Source organism: Vigna unguiculata, chromosome 3, assembly GCF_004118075.2.
Source record: "Vigna unguiculata cultivar IT97K-499-35 chromosome 3, ASM411807v1, whole genome shotgun sequence".
Taxonomy (NCBI): domain Eukaryota; kingdom Viridiplantae; phylum Streptophyta; class Magnoliopsida; order Fabales; family Fabaceae; genus Vigna; species Vigna unguiculata.
The window spans coordinates 545,358-558,487 of NC_040281.1; the positions used below are offsets into that span (position 1 = coordinate 545,358).

At 34.0% G+C, this 13,130-nt stretch overlaps 2 protein-coding genes across 4 annotated transcripts; both read left to right on the forward strand.

Moving 5' to 3' along the window:
- Window positions 1-247: 247 nt before the first annotated feature.
- Window positions 248-3,968, forward strand: LOC114177980 (protein SUPPRESSOR OF FRI 4). Of its 3 annotated transcripts, none has more exons than XR_003603254.1 (7): window positions 248-619; window positions 1,040-1,140; window positions 1,653-1,779; window positions 1,923-2,338; window positions 2,463-2,617; window positions 2,711-3,363; window positions 3,485-3,968. XR_003603254.1 is itself a non-coding variant. In XM_028063613.1 (7 exons), the coding sequence occupies exons 1-7, from the start codon at window positions 426-428 to the stop codon at window positions 3,554-3,556; spliced, it is 1,119 nt and encodes a 372-aa protein (XP_027919414.1). In that variant the 5' UTR covers window positions 248-425; the 3' UTR covers window positions 3,557-3,968. The 3 variants fall into 3 exon arrangements, 2 of the variants coding, with proteins under 2 accessions (XP_027919414.1, XP_027919413.1); XM_028063613.1 differs by having other exon boundaries at window positions 2,711-2,764; XM_028063612.1 differs by having other exon boundaries at window positions 2,711-3,968.
- A 6,381-nt stretch (window positions 3,969-10,349) lies between these two features.
- Window positions 10,350-12,530, forward strand: LOC114176189 (IRK-interacting protein). Its single transcript, XM_028061142.1, has 2 exons — window positions 10,350-10,688; window positions 10,766-12,530. Exons 1-2 carry the CDS (start codon window positions 10,653-10,655, stop codon window positions 12,176-12,178), a joined length of 1,449 nt encoding a protein of 482 aa, XP_027916943.1. The 5' UTR covers window positions 10,350-10,652; the 3' UTR covers window positions 12,179-12,530.
- The last annotated feature ends 600 nt before the right edge of the window (window positions 12,531-13,130 follow it).

Genomic DNA, 13,130 nt, shown 5'->3' on the forward strand with positions numbered 1-13,130 from the left:
TATAATATATCTTTTTATATATCTATCTTATATTTTTTTATTAAAATCAGGACGTGACAGGATGCATTTTTAAGATTTTTTTTTTATCAGTATGGTGATGCAGTTAGTAGTAATGCGGGTGCAAGAAGAAAAGGTTGTGAATAAATAGGTGAATGTGCAAGACTACTTTTGGACTATTTGCTCTTGGGCCTTTCGAAAACACCCATCATTGATTTTGATTGTTTCTTATGTGAGCCGTGGATGTGATTCCATCACAAACGTTAAGTATCTGCCTTCCTTCGAATTGGGCCGCGATTGAATCTTTCCGCTTCGCTGCTGAATCCGTGCCCTAGCTTCTTCTTCCTCTTCCCTGCCATTGCAGGGCACAGACCTCGGACACCAACCTTCGTCACAGACTCAATTATCGAGTGATCGGAATCACTATCATGGGGAAGAAGAAGAAGAGGGTTTCCTCCAAGGTGTGGTGTTACTACTGCGATCGCGAATTCGACGACGAGAAGATCTTGGTGCAGCATCAGAAAGCGAAGCACTTCAAGTGTCACGTCTGCCACAAAAAGCTCTCAACCGCCAGCGGCATGGCCATCCACGTGCTCCAGGTCCACAAGGAATCCGTCACCAAGTATATCCCTATTTCCCTCTTTTTTTCTTTCCCGCTTTGCATTATTATAATTTTTTTATAATAGCTTAAGTCACACTTAAAGGATGAAAGAGAGTTAATATAATTTGTGTAATTTGTGCCCCTAACAATCGCCTTATTGTTACATCCTATGCGTTGCTAGAAATGTAGTAGGTGTTCTGGTTGTGATTCTGTTTAAGGAACGTGAGGGATTGATTGGCTGTATGGTGGTTTGATTTGGACCGAATTCTAATGATCTATCCATGAATGGGTTCTTTTTTGTGTAAGATAGGGGATACTTTGGCCAAGTGAATTTGCTTCTTAAAGTGTGGGTGTTTGTAAATTTTATGCGTTTTCACAAAGTACTGGTATTCTACTCGTTGTTATTTATTGTTTTGATTTTCCTTCTCTATTCTTTCTCAGGGTGCCCAATGCGAAACCGGGCAGAGAGAGTACAGATATTGAAATATATGGAATGCAAGGGATTCCACCAGATATCTTGGCAGCACATTATGGCGAAGAAGGTAATCGTCTGATGGCTTCTGTCATAAGCGTAAAGTTGTTTATGGTTTTTGTATTTTTGACTCATACTTGGCTTACTATACAACTTATTAGCTACCAGTTGTTCCACATCCTTGTGTGTTTGCTCGAGGGTTGGGTGTTATTTTTCCACTTGTCCTTTTGGGTTAGAGGTGTCAAAAACCCTCAAAGGATTCGAGTTGGGTTGGGTTGGAAAAAAGAAATACGATTTCTTAATTGTGGCTCAAACTGAACCCGAGTTACTTAAGGTTGACACTTTGATACCCCTATATCGAATAAAATGATGTTTTGCTTAATTTGTTGTAAGATAATGCCAGATATGTATTGTAACTGCTGTATGTATCTCTTGTTTCTTGATTGTGTTTTGCTGTCATAGGAACATTTCTCCAATACTCAAAGCCACAACATTCTATGAATATTGTTAGTGTTGGCAGGAAGAAACATTAAATGCTTAATCTCCTTTCTCACAACTGTTTGTATTTTGTTTTTAATGCAGAGGATGATGTTCCATCAAAGGCAGCCAAGGTTGATATTCCACCAACTCAGCTTGTAGGTGGAATGAGGCCACCTCCTCTGGGTACAGGATATCCTCCACGATCTGCCTTGCCTGCAATTCCACAAGTGTATGTTACTACTCTGTGTTAATGTCTCTATTTGTATTCATCCTCTTTGACGCAAGGAGGAAGTTGTAAATCTTACATATTTTACTTATTTAAAATTATCACTTGCACAAAAATTGCTCACATGCTTATTTCCTGTTATATAGTTATAATCCAGCTGTACCCTTGCCACCAAATGCTTGGATGGTTCCACCTCGGCCGCAGCCATGGTTTTCACAGCCTCCAGCTGTTTCAGTTCCTCCTCCTGCCCCATACACACAGCAGCCATTATTTCCTGTGCAGAATGTCAGGCCTCCACTGCCAGCAACTGCTCCAGCAGCCCTGCAAACTCAGATTGCTCCTCCTGGATTGCTTACATCTGCACCAGTCCCAGTTTCGCAACCTTTGTTCCCTGTTGTTGGAAACAACCATACAACGACTCAAAGTTTGACATATTCTGCTCCACCTCTGCCCTCAAGTGTTCCATCAGTTACTCCAGTGATGTCTACAAATGTCCCTGTTGATACACATTTGAGTACCCACTCTTCAGTAACAAGTAGTTACCAGGCTATAGGAGTTCCAGGTAACCTTTATGTTTTTTCTCCTTTGAACAATTATGACTGATACCTTGATTCAGAACTGCATGAGGGTTTTTTATAAGATTGGTACACCAAGCATTTCCTTCTCACTATTTGTTTCTTATATAGGCGCAGCAGCAAGTAATTCACACTCTTATGCTTCTGGTCCAAATACTGGTGGTCCTTCAATTGGGCCTCCCCCAGTAATTGCAAACAAAGCTCCTGCTTCTCAACCTGCCACCAACGAAGTCTACCTAGTTTGGGATGACGAGGCAATGTCCATGGTAAGCTATGTTCTTGATAAAATCTTTTTGTGTTCCATTTTAATTTTAATATTTTTGTTTGGTTGGTAATGTTGTGATGTTTGGTTACTGTAGGAAGAAAGAAGAATGTCTTTGCCAAAATATCAGGTGCATGATGAAAGTAGCCAGGTAAGTCATACTACCTCTGTAATAGACGGAGTTGCTTTCACATCTAACCAGATGAGTAGGCTTTATGCTTCCTGTTTTCAGATTCAATTGTTTAGACATTGTTTCCTATTTAAAAAGGTACATTCTGAGTAAATTTATAATCCTTTTTAAAAGTAAAATGAATGGCAAAGTAAATAGGATCATTTTGACAGTCCTTGCTTGTTTCCAAACTGAATGGGTAGTGCATGCTATTTTATTTTCAATGGCCTCTATGGCTGCAATACAAGCTATGCTCCAATTTTTGTGGGCATCTAAACATTCAAGTAGGTACTGTATTATTTTGTTTTGGTAGTTAGTTATAATTACCACCACATAATTTGTGAAGCTTGCTGCAAACAATCAACTTCGTGATCTTTCATCCCAGCATTTGTACACCATAAAAGAGTATGTATATATGATTTTATTGGGTTTGGTTTTACCAATGCTATTCTTTTTCCTCCCTGCTTGATTCCAAAGTTTGGGGTTTTGGGTGGAAAATGGTCTTACCCATCAGATTTTTGCCCATTCGTAGCATCATTACAATTTATTTTATGGAACAAGTGAATTCAGACTTGGCACAGGTCAGCTTCTTTCGCAGAGTTTGGATCTCTTGCATAAGACCATGCTGTAGAATATTCGGTTTATTGTTGTATCTGGGGTCTTTGATTACATGCTGATCATTATCATCATTTTTTTTTTCAGATGAGCTCCATTGACGCAGCCATAGACAAGAGGATACTTGAAAGCAGGCTGGCTGGTCGAATGGCATTTTAGGTCAATCCTGATACATAAATTCTTGTCAAATTTCTTCAGTGATATGGGCTCAAAAGGCATCTTAATAAGCTCGAAAACGTGTGCTCAAGATTCCTTTCCTTAAGATCCAGCAACTAATACTGTTATCGGTGCGATTCTTTTGCCAAAAAGGGGAATGGGCCCTACTGCGATAGTGGAATCAAAGGAAAAAGATTGAAACTGCTCTGATTTATAACTTCTTAGGAAGTTGCAAAACTTTTGTTTGTTTCTTATTTCACACCTTTTTCTCCCTTTGATATTTGTAGTCAACCTTTAGGACGTGATACTTGAAAGAGTACTACATATTTGTGTAATCTAGATTATATGTGTTGGGTGGAAAATTGACGGTAATTATTGGTTATTGGTTATATGCTTCAGAATTAGTTTTTCTCTCTGTAATTGTGTTTAAAGGAAACAATCTCGCAGGAGAGACAACAAAACGCATTCTTTGGTGGAGAGAAGAAAAAAAAGGTAGATTTCCATGTATTCGTCATCTATTGGTGCTGATTGTGTTCCCGGTGTTTTATCAGCGTATAAAATTATCTTTATCTAATAAATTCTCAGTATTTATTTATAAGTATGAATAAAGGAAATATGAGGTGTAGGTGGATATATTTCCATATCAGAATTTACTCATAAAACTACTTAGCTCAGTATTGTGTTCCTGTAATCATTTCTCGAAACCACCGGCTATTGTTGAACTCCATGAAGCGCTATGTTCTTCATTGAGATTTAAATTAGTTCTAAAAGTAATTCTATTGAAATTAATGTCACTGATTTAAAAAACAAGGTCTTACAAAAACTATCCCTGCTACTACTCTCGTACGAATACCTCTTTCCATCTAATTTAAATTAAAGTTAAAATATCTGTGGTGGCTAGTCTCAATTTCTCTGGTTCAGAGTAGATGATGGAATTGATTTCTGAAATGGTCCCATAAGTGGGGCTCTTCCTCTGCACAAAATAAATAAACGCATCAGAAATCCGCCATAGGAAAGACAAATAAAATAAAAAAAGTCAAAATTGGGAATTTTGGATGGTACTGAAACATGAGTTGCCGAGTCACGATTTTTCCTTGTGTGCCTGTTGGTGCAGGTCAATGCATGCCATAACGGGACTTGTGCTGTATGTATGTATGTATGCTTTTTTATGTGCATCAACACTTAGGTGAAACACTGAAATGATTGAAATTTTACCAAAATACCCTCTTTTCCGTGTATAATGTTTGAATTCTGAAAATGCTGTCATTAACAAGATGCATCAAATAATACAAGGAAAAAGACTACTGATAATGACGATTGGTATACATCTTAAACCATGTTACACACCATTGGAGAAAAATATGCAAAAGGGAATGTCGGCTTTTTTGTCTTTGTCACAGATTTCTCTGACGAAAGTTTTCAGGGTTTCACAACAATCAAAAGAAAATCCTTAATCAAGATTTCACATTGTAGGGAGTTTTTGTGGTGAGGCAAACAAACTAACAATGGAAAAAGATCGTTTACTTTCAAATAATCTTCAATGATGTAGAAGATAGTTTTGTGCATATTAGAAAGCTATCAAGTGAAACCACTTTATATAAATATTTAGAACAAATAAAATCGTGTAAAAATTGATGGACTGTAACAAAGTAAAAAAAAAAAATGTATTTATTAAAGGAAAAGAGAATGAATAATATAAGGGTGATGTCAAATAAAAATGATAATAAAAAAAAATTACGGTGTCAAAATACTGTGTCTAAAACAAAAAGAAAAATAATTTTTTAACAATTAAATTTTGACAACCTTTTTCATAATTTGAGATGGTATTTTTTTAGATAGTTTTCTATTTTTTATTTTTTTATTTTTATATATTTTAAAATCACTTAAAATATGAGATTATAAGAAAAAATTGTCAAAATTTAATCTAAAAAATATTTTTTCAAATAAAAATCCAAAAAAAGGTAAGGGCTTAGATTTTCTTACACAGAATTTTGAAGTAGTAGGAATGGCCATACAATTGGTGGTGATAATAAGGATAGAAGGGGTCACAACACAAACTATTGCTTTCATACACAGTTGTCTGTCCTCGTGTACAAAAGACACACTTTTCAACTTAATGCAACTTTTCCTTAACTTTGAGGATTTTTTATTTTTTATTTTCGGTTGTAGGTATCTTCCGAACCTATAACAAAATATGCCTTAACTTTGGAATTTGCCCTTCGATCCTTCACATCCAAATTCAACACTTTATATTACGTCCACAACGGGAAAAGTCTTACATCTTCACAACTTCAACTAGTTTCTCTTTTAGTATCTACACTTTACTCCTAAACCCTAACCATCACTTTCATCCTCATTGTTAAACCCTAGGGTCATAATTGAATTAGGAATTTACATGCACTGAGTGATTTATCACCAATACCTACCTACATCTTGGTTACACTATATCTCAGTAATATAGATTACCTACATAGAGATATAGTCCTTGCAAAGCTTCATAAAACTTCTTTCAGAATGTACAAGTAAGATCCCATTCACTTTACCAATGGCTCTGACTTTTATAATTGAGTTTAGTATATGATTACATTACACTTCCATGGTAAATCTCGGATTAATTAAGTAAAAAAGCTCAAACTTTCTGGGTAAAAATTATAAAGGGTTAAATATGTTTTTTGTCCTTTAAATTTCAGTGAATTTTAGAATTAGTCTTTTTTCAAAATTTTATTCTAATTTAATCTTTCATCTTTAAAAATACGTGAATTTAGTTCTTCTTATCAAATTTTATTAAATTTATTTGACATTTTAAATGTATTTTATAATAATATTTGAGTTAACATTGAAACGAAAATGTGTCAAACGGTGTAAACAATTCAAATATTATCATGAAATGCGTTTGAAATGTTAGATAAACTTAGCAAAATTTAATTAGAAATATTAAATTCACATATTTTTAAATTAGTCAAAAAATAAAAAAAAAATAATTTTAAATTTTATTGAAACTTGATAAACAAAAACGTTATAAACCCTAAAAACCATAAAGGGTCGTGATTGGGACGCTAATACATTAGTTTTTTGTCAGAAGAGAAATTCAAATTTGCACCTCACGTGATGAACGGTTACCTAAAAGATAAGTGTTTGTAAAAGTACAAAAAAAAATTTCATGGCATCATCCAATCTCCTCCACACTGTTACCCTTTTGATTGAAGTTGTTTTGGGATGGTTTGAAAGCAGTGTTGAAACTAAAAGGTGAAGTCTTGGGATTTGAAATTGGTTGGATTGGGTTTTTTGGCTACGCAGTGTTTAATCTATGCCCTTGCCTTCTTCTCATGCTTGTCACTTGTCTCTATTGGGACAGACATGTTTTTCTGCTTTTTGCGAGAGAACATAATAAATAGAAATAAAAAAAAAATTGTGTAAAACAAATAAAATAAAAAGGAATCGAAAGTGAATGAAAAATATATGTACACACACTTCAGCACCACCACCAACAATCTTAACTATCCTTCTTTTATGGTGCGTTTGTTTCGTACCAAAGTCGCAGTACAAAAGAAAGACAAAATACAAAGGTTGAACCGAGATTTGCTTGACTCAAAATAGCAGAAAAAAAAAAAAAAAAACCAGTGATACCATTTTATCTTTAATTAAAATGGTATTAATTGAAATATAAAAGAAGTTGCAACATGATTATGCAGTGTTTCATGGTACATGGTTGTTGATTTAAGGATTGATGTAGGAATATTAAATGCAAAAATGGTGTACTTGCCTCTCTTCAGAGACTCCATTGTTACTAAGGTTAAGAGTTTTTGTTTTATATTGAGTGATATATATCACATGAATTATGAGAAGTGTGAATGGGAATTTCAGAAATAAATGAACAGTGTAAGTATTCAGTGAGCAGAGTGAATTTGGTAATGGAATTTATTTGAGTGGGCCATCACTCACACTCTCATTAAATACCTCACATTTTTATGAGACAAGTATATATTTTTTTTATTTTAATTATATAGTAGAATTTTCATGTGTAGAATTTTCAGCACTGAATGAAAAAAGTAGAAAAGTTGATAAATGTGTTGACTCGATAAATAAATTCTGAGATTTTTCTAAAGAGAGCCATAAGAAAGATTTGGCACAGATAAATAGTAAACAAATTTATATAAAAGAGCTCTCATCGACTTTAACTTAAAATCTCAAAATAATATAGATTTGTGAATTTTTTTATCTATAAATCGATCATCTTACGTTTTTTTATCTAATGTAAATTATTTAATAGTCATCCTTCAATTTCTAACACAAATAACTGTTCATTTATTAACTGATCATGTATTTTGCAAACACTTTTTTTCCTTTTCCATAACATATCACAGACTTAATAGTCGAAGTTAATTGAATATTTTTGAGTGAGTATTGATTTAAATTTCAAGGTTAAGTGTGTGTATACAAGCAATCTTCTTCTTTAAATTAAAAATTGAGAAAATTATACTACTAAAAAAATTCATATTTGCTGTTAATTTTGTTTTAAAATTTGTTTCGTAAAAAATATTTATAAATTTTGTTGTAAAATAAATTTGCTACTAATTTTCTTGCAAAATATTTTGTATAAAACATTTTTTCCAAAAAAATTTGTAAGAAATATTTGTAAATTTTATAATTTTTTAGAAAATGATTATCCACAAAAAAATTACCTACCAATTAAAAATTTTAAAAAAAATGGTAGAAAAAATTCTTTTCTTGCAAATTATTTTAATAAATTTGCAAGAAAAATATTGAGAATTTCTAATAATGTTACAATACTTTTGTAAATTTCTTATAAGGATTTGGATTATATATATATTAAAAAAATATTGGTTATTAATTTATTTTTACAATTCTTTCGTCACTAACTTTTTCATTATACTATATTATATAAAACTACACACAAGAAAAAAATTATAAAAAAAAAAACTCAATGAAAAATCGAAAATTTTAAACTAATGAAAATAATAAAAAATTAATTTAATTAATATTTATTATATCACTGGTTTAAATAAATTGGCTTGTCAACAAAATCAAATAGATATATACAAACACCTATCAACTAGATTGTCAGCTATTTTTATCAAATATTTTTAATCTAATAAATTTGTTTGGCAATTCACAACTTAAAGCATCTCAATTTTATAAGACGCTTTTATTGAAATCTACTAAAATGATAAAATTTAAGAATACATGTATTAAATAAAACATTGAACCGTAGCAATAAAAAAACATTTTCCTTCTTAAAAAATATTTGTTCATGAGTAACTAATAATAAATAAAACATCTCAGGAGTTAGTTTTAAACTCTTGCATTGAAATAAAATTTTGAAAAAACTCTTAAAAACGATCAAACAGAAATTAAATAGGAACGAAATAATTTATATATTATAAGTTAACTTATAAACTATTATTTTAAATAGATTGATGTTAGACGTTATTATCAATTTTGACATCTAACACCCTAAAATTTATCAATAATTTAACGTTACATGAGAATTCATCGAAATACAAAAAAAAGGTAAAAATAAAAATAAAAATACCAAAAAACCACACAAAATCCATGATAAAAATTATATTTCACAAAATATAAACAAAGTATTCCTACTACGAAAAAAAATATAAATAAATACACAGATAAAATATTAAACTATTTATATTATTCATTATAAACTGTGGTTAACTTAGTTATTTTATCGCAAAAATGATTTTTCTCACAAAAATTATTAGAAACTTTGAATTTCATAATTTTACAAGTTTTTTTATCCAAAAGAAAAATCATGTAAAAATTAAAAAATAATCATTTTACAATCAAAGCACATGAAAAACCTCCATTCGAAAATAATGATCACTGGAAACTCAACATAAATAAAAATTTATACTCCTAACAACATTGAAAAATTATCTACATATTCACATCGACTTTCTTTAACATATCAATACATGAAACAAAATTAGAACAACCCTAAATATCAAAATCCAATTATACACATTTTTATCCTCATTAACTATTAAATAAGAAAAATAATATAAACTGATAAAAAAAATGGAAATCGCTCTCATAACTAAATTAACAAGAGAATATAAAGTTCCTATGTGAAAATAATTATTCCAAACAAATTAAATAAACAAATGTTAAAATATCGGTTATCATTTTTAAAATGGGTTAAATATGTTTTTTGTCTCTTCATTTTTACTTAATTTTAAAATTAGTTCATTTTGAAACTTTAGACCAGTCTAGTCCTTCATCTTTCTAAATACGTGAATTTAATCTTTTTAATCAAATTTTGTTATATTTATTTGATGCTTCGCAAGCATTTAAAGATTGTATTTCAATTGTTTATACTGTTTGACACATATTTGCTTAATTGTTAAGTCATATACTATTATGAAACATGTTTGAAATGTCAAATAAACTTACAAAATTTGATTAAAGAAACTAAATCCTTGTATTTCAAAAGATAAAAACCTAAATTGATCCAAAATTTTAAAATAAACTTAAAAAATTATTTAAAAAAGTATGAGAAAAAAAATTGCCCCACCATTTCTACCACTTGTGTATATTTCTCCTGACAAAATTTTGTAAGGAAGATCATCCACATTGAAACACTTGATTCATACCGGAGAATAAAATAAAATAAACAATATAAATCATTAATGATAGTTTAATAAAAAATAAATGAATTAACTCAGAAACTGATACATTTGTTTGCGAAAGACACTACTTTAACGGAGGCGTAATGAATTATAGGCGTTTACAGAAGCACAGCATTAACTCCAAATTTGAAGAGAGAGAGGAAGAAGAAGAAGAAAGAGTGTGTGAAGTGAAGGTCATAAATGGGTTCACATGCACTCACCCTATCTCTCTCAACCAGACAGAGACGTGGTTGGTGCTTTCGTGATCCACCGCACTCTCAATAAATACCAGTAGTTGAATCCCTTCACTCCATTCATTACCCCTTATTTATTATTATTGTTATCTTTAATCTCACACTCTCTTTCGTTTCTCATATCATGGACCACACTCTTCTTCTTCTTCTTCTTCGTCTTCTTCACTTTCACTGAATCTCTCTCACCAACTCTCTTTCATGGCTTCCTCCTCCAAATCCCCTCACTTCACCCCCGTCTGTGCCTTCTTCTCTCTTCTCCCTCCTTCTTCCTCCTCAATTCTCATGTTCTAAATTCATTTTTCTTCTTGCAGATTCAAGAGGAGCGTGAAGAAGACACACCAATAAGGCACACCAGAAGCACCCCCTCTCACCACCACCACCACCATCCTCCCACGCCCATTCTCAACACCAAATCCAACACCCACAAGAAAAAAAGATCCGAATCCGAGGAAGATTCCTCTGTGTCGTGCAACAAGTGCAGGCCACACTCCAGAGACAAAATCTTCATCCTCCCCTTCGATCACGCCGCCAACCACAACGCCTCAAACACAAAACAATCCTCCTCCTCTCTCCTCGCCAGCCCCAATGGCATCTTCCGTTCCCTCGTCTCCAAACTCACCCGCAAGAGCCCCATGTCCTCATCGCACCACAACGCTCTTCCTCTTTCCAGAGAGGAGCAGTGGAAAATGGCGGTGGCTGAACTCTCCCACAAGCTCCTCCACGCCACCAGGAAACGCGACGAGGCCCTTCTCGAAGCTTCCAGACTCATGCATTCCATGGGGGAGCTCGAGAAGAAGCTCAACAAGCTCGAACTCTATTGCCACACCTTGAAATCCGGCCTCGAAGAATGCACCAACGCCAACTCCAACGCCGTCTCTTCTCCGACGCCCTTCAAACAGAGTCAGACCCTTCACCAGGACGCCGTCATTCAGCACTTCCTGGTGTCGGTTTCCGAAGCCAGATCGTCCGTTAAGCTTCTCTCTCGTTCCCTGACCATGCAACTGAGGCACATGGGAAGCAAGGTGTACGAGAAAGTCTCGTTTTTGCTCCAACCTTACGACGTCAAAATCTCCTTCTCCAAGAACCCCAGAAGCCTGCTCTTCTACCTGGAGGCCCTTCTCAACAGAACGTTCTTCGAGGACTTCGAAACCATAGGGTTCCAGAAGAACGCGTGCAACGCGGTGCTGAACCCGGTGGAGCGGTGCGAGGGGAGTTTCCGGTGCTTCAACATGCTTCAGGGGTTGACGTGGGAGGAGGTGCTGAGCAAGGGAACGAGGCACTTCAGCGAAGAGTTCAGCAGGTTCTGTGACAGGAAAATGAGTGAGATTGTTGCGATGTTGGGTTGGAACCGTGCCTGGCCCGAACCCCTGTTGCAGGCCTTCTTCGGTGCCTCGAAGAGCGTGTGGATGGTGCACTTGCTGGCCAACTCGGTGCACCCGAGTCTCCCAATCTTCAGAGTGGACAAAGGGGTTAACTTTGATTCAGTTTACATGGAGGATATGGGTGGGGACAAAGCTTCGAAATTGGTCCCTAGTGTCGTCAGAATAATGGTTACGCCAGGGTTTTATGTCTATGGCAGTGCAGTGAAATGTAAGGTCCTCTGCAGGTACTTGAGTAGTAACAACACCAACAACGACACCAACACCAACCACAACCACAGTAATAATAGTAGTAACAAGGAGGAAGACAAAGACAAAGGTTTAAGCTTAAACCCAACCTCTTGACTTTTAGATACAAACAATCAATGGTTTGTTCTGTTTTGCAACTTTGGTGGAATTTGGATGAATCAGTTTTCTTTCTTTTTTGTGCTACCCAATACTGTTAAACATTATGTATATTACTATTATCATTAGTATCATTCAAATTGGGGTTAGCCAGTCTTGGTTTGGGTTGGGGGATGGTGGAATATGCAGATTTTTGGGTCAAAGTGAAGAACTTGGCATTTTCTGGTTTCACTTTGTTTTATCTTGTGTCTGGTCCATTCGGACTTTTTTATCATTTTGTTTTTGTTTCGTAACACATCTGTCTGAAAAAATTAACCTTTTGGGAACTTTATAGTTTGATGGGATTGGGATAGACAAGTGTGTTGATTTTCACATTCCAATGGGTCCTTACCATGTGGATTCTGCTCACAGATAATTATCAACTTCTTCAAAAGAAGGGATCAATTCTCACAATCATGGGATCGATTCAATCACGTGTGCCTGGGTTGATGTGGTGACACTTAATCCTCAGAACAAAAACTTTTTCGTATATAAAAACACGATTAAACTACAACATCATGCTTATATCTCTTGTGAACAAATTTTGAACACAACACTGTGCTCACGGGCAAAACGTCATCGGGAATCGTACAAAAACTGTATGCATAGCATATCAATGTTAACGTTTGTTCTTGCGTGCTTTTGAAATTTTAGATTAGTGTGAAAATTGAAACAATTCACAGTTATTTTATTTTCTAAACAAATGAAAGAAAAATGTAAACTAAGATTTAAGTAGGTTTGCTTTTGGATGAACTGAAAAGCCTAATAGGTGTGTGATTTGCCCAATTCAACAATTATCCTTTAAATCGAAAACCAATTCTCGATATATTTTTTTAAAATAAATAGAACCCTCGCTGGTGCTGAAATGTTAAATACATCAATCAAACGTACTAATTTTTATTTTTTTTAATAA

What these genes read in the sequence shown, in the direction of transcription:
- LOC114176189 (XM_028061142.1), top strand. Translation starts at nt 10,653, where the DNA reads ATGGCTTCCTCCTCCAAATCCCCTCACTTCACCCCC. An exon ending in AATCCCCTCACTTCACCCCC is followed by an intron (nt 10,689 to 10,765) that starts GTCTGTGCCTTC and finishes TTCTTCTTGCAG; the next exon opens with ATTCAAGAGGAGCGTGAAGA.
- LOC114177980 (XM_028063612.1), top strand. Translation starts at nt 426, where the DNA reads ATGGGGAAGAAGAAGAAGAGGGTTTCCTCCAAGGTGTGGTGTTACTAC. An exon ending in CACAAGGAATCCGTCACCAA is followed by an intron (nt 620 to 1,039) that starts GTATATCCCTAT and finishes ATTCTTTCTCAG; the next exon opens with GGTGCCCAATGCGAAACCGG. An exon ending in AGCACATTATGGCGAAGAAG is followed by an intron (nt 1,141 to 1,652) that starts GTAATCGTCTGA and finishes TTTTTAATGCAG; the next exon opens with AGGATGATGTTCCATCAAAG.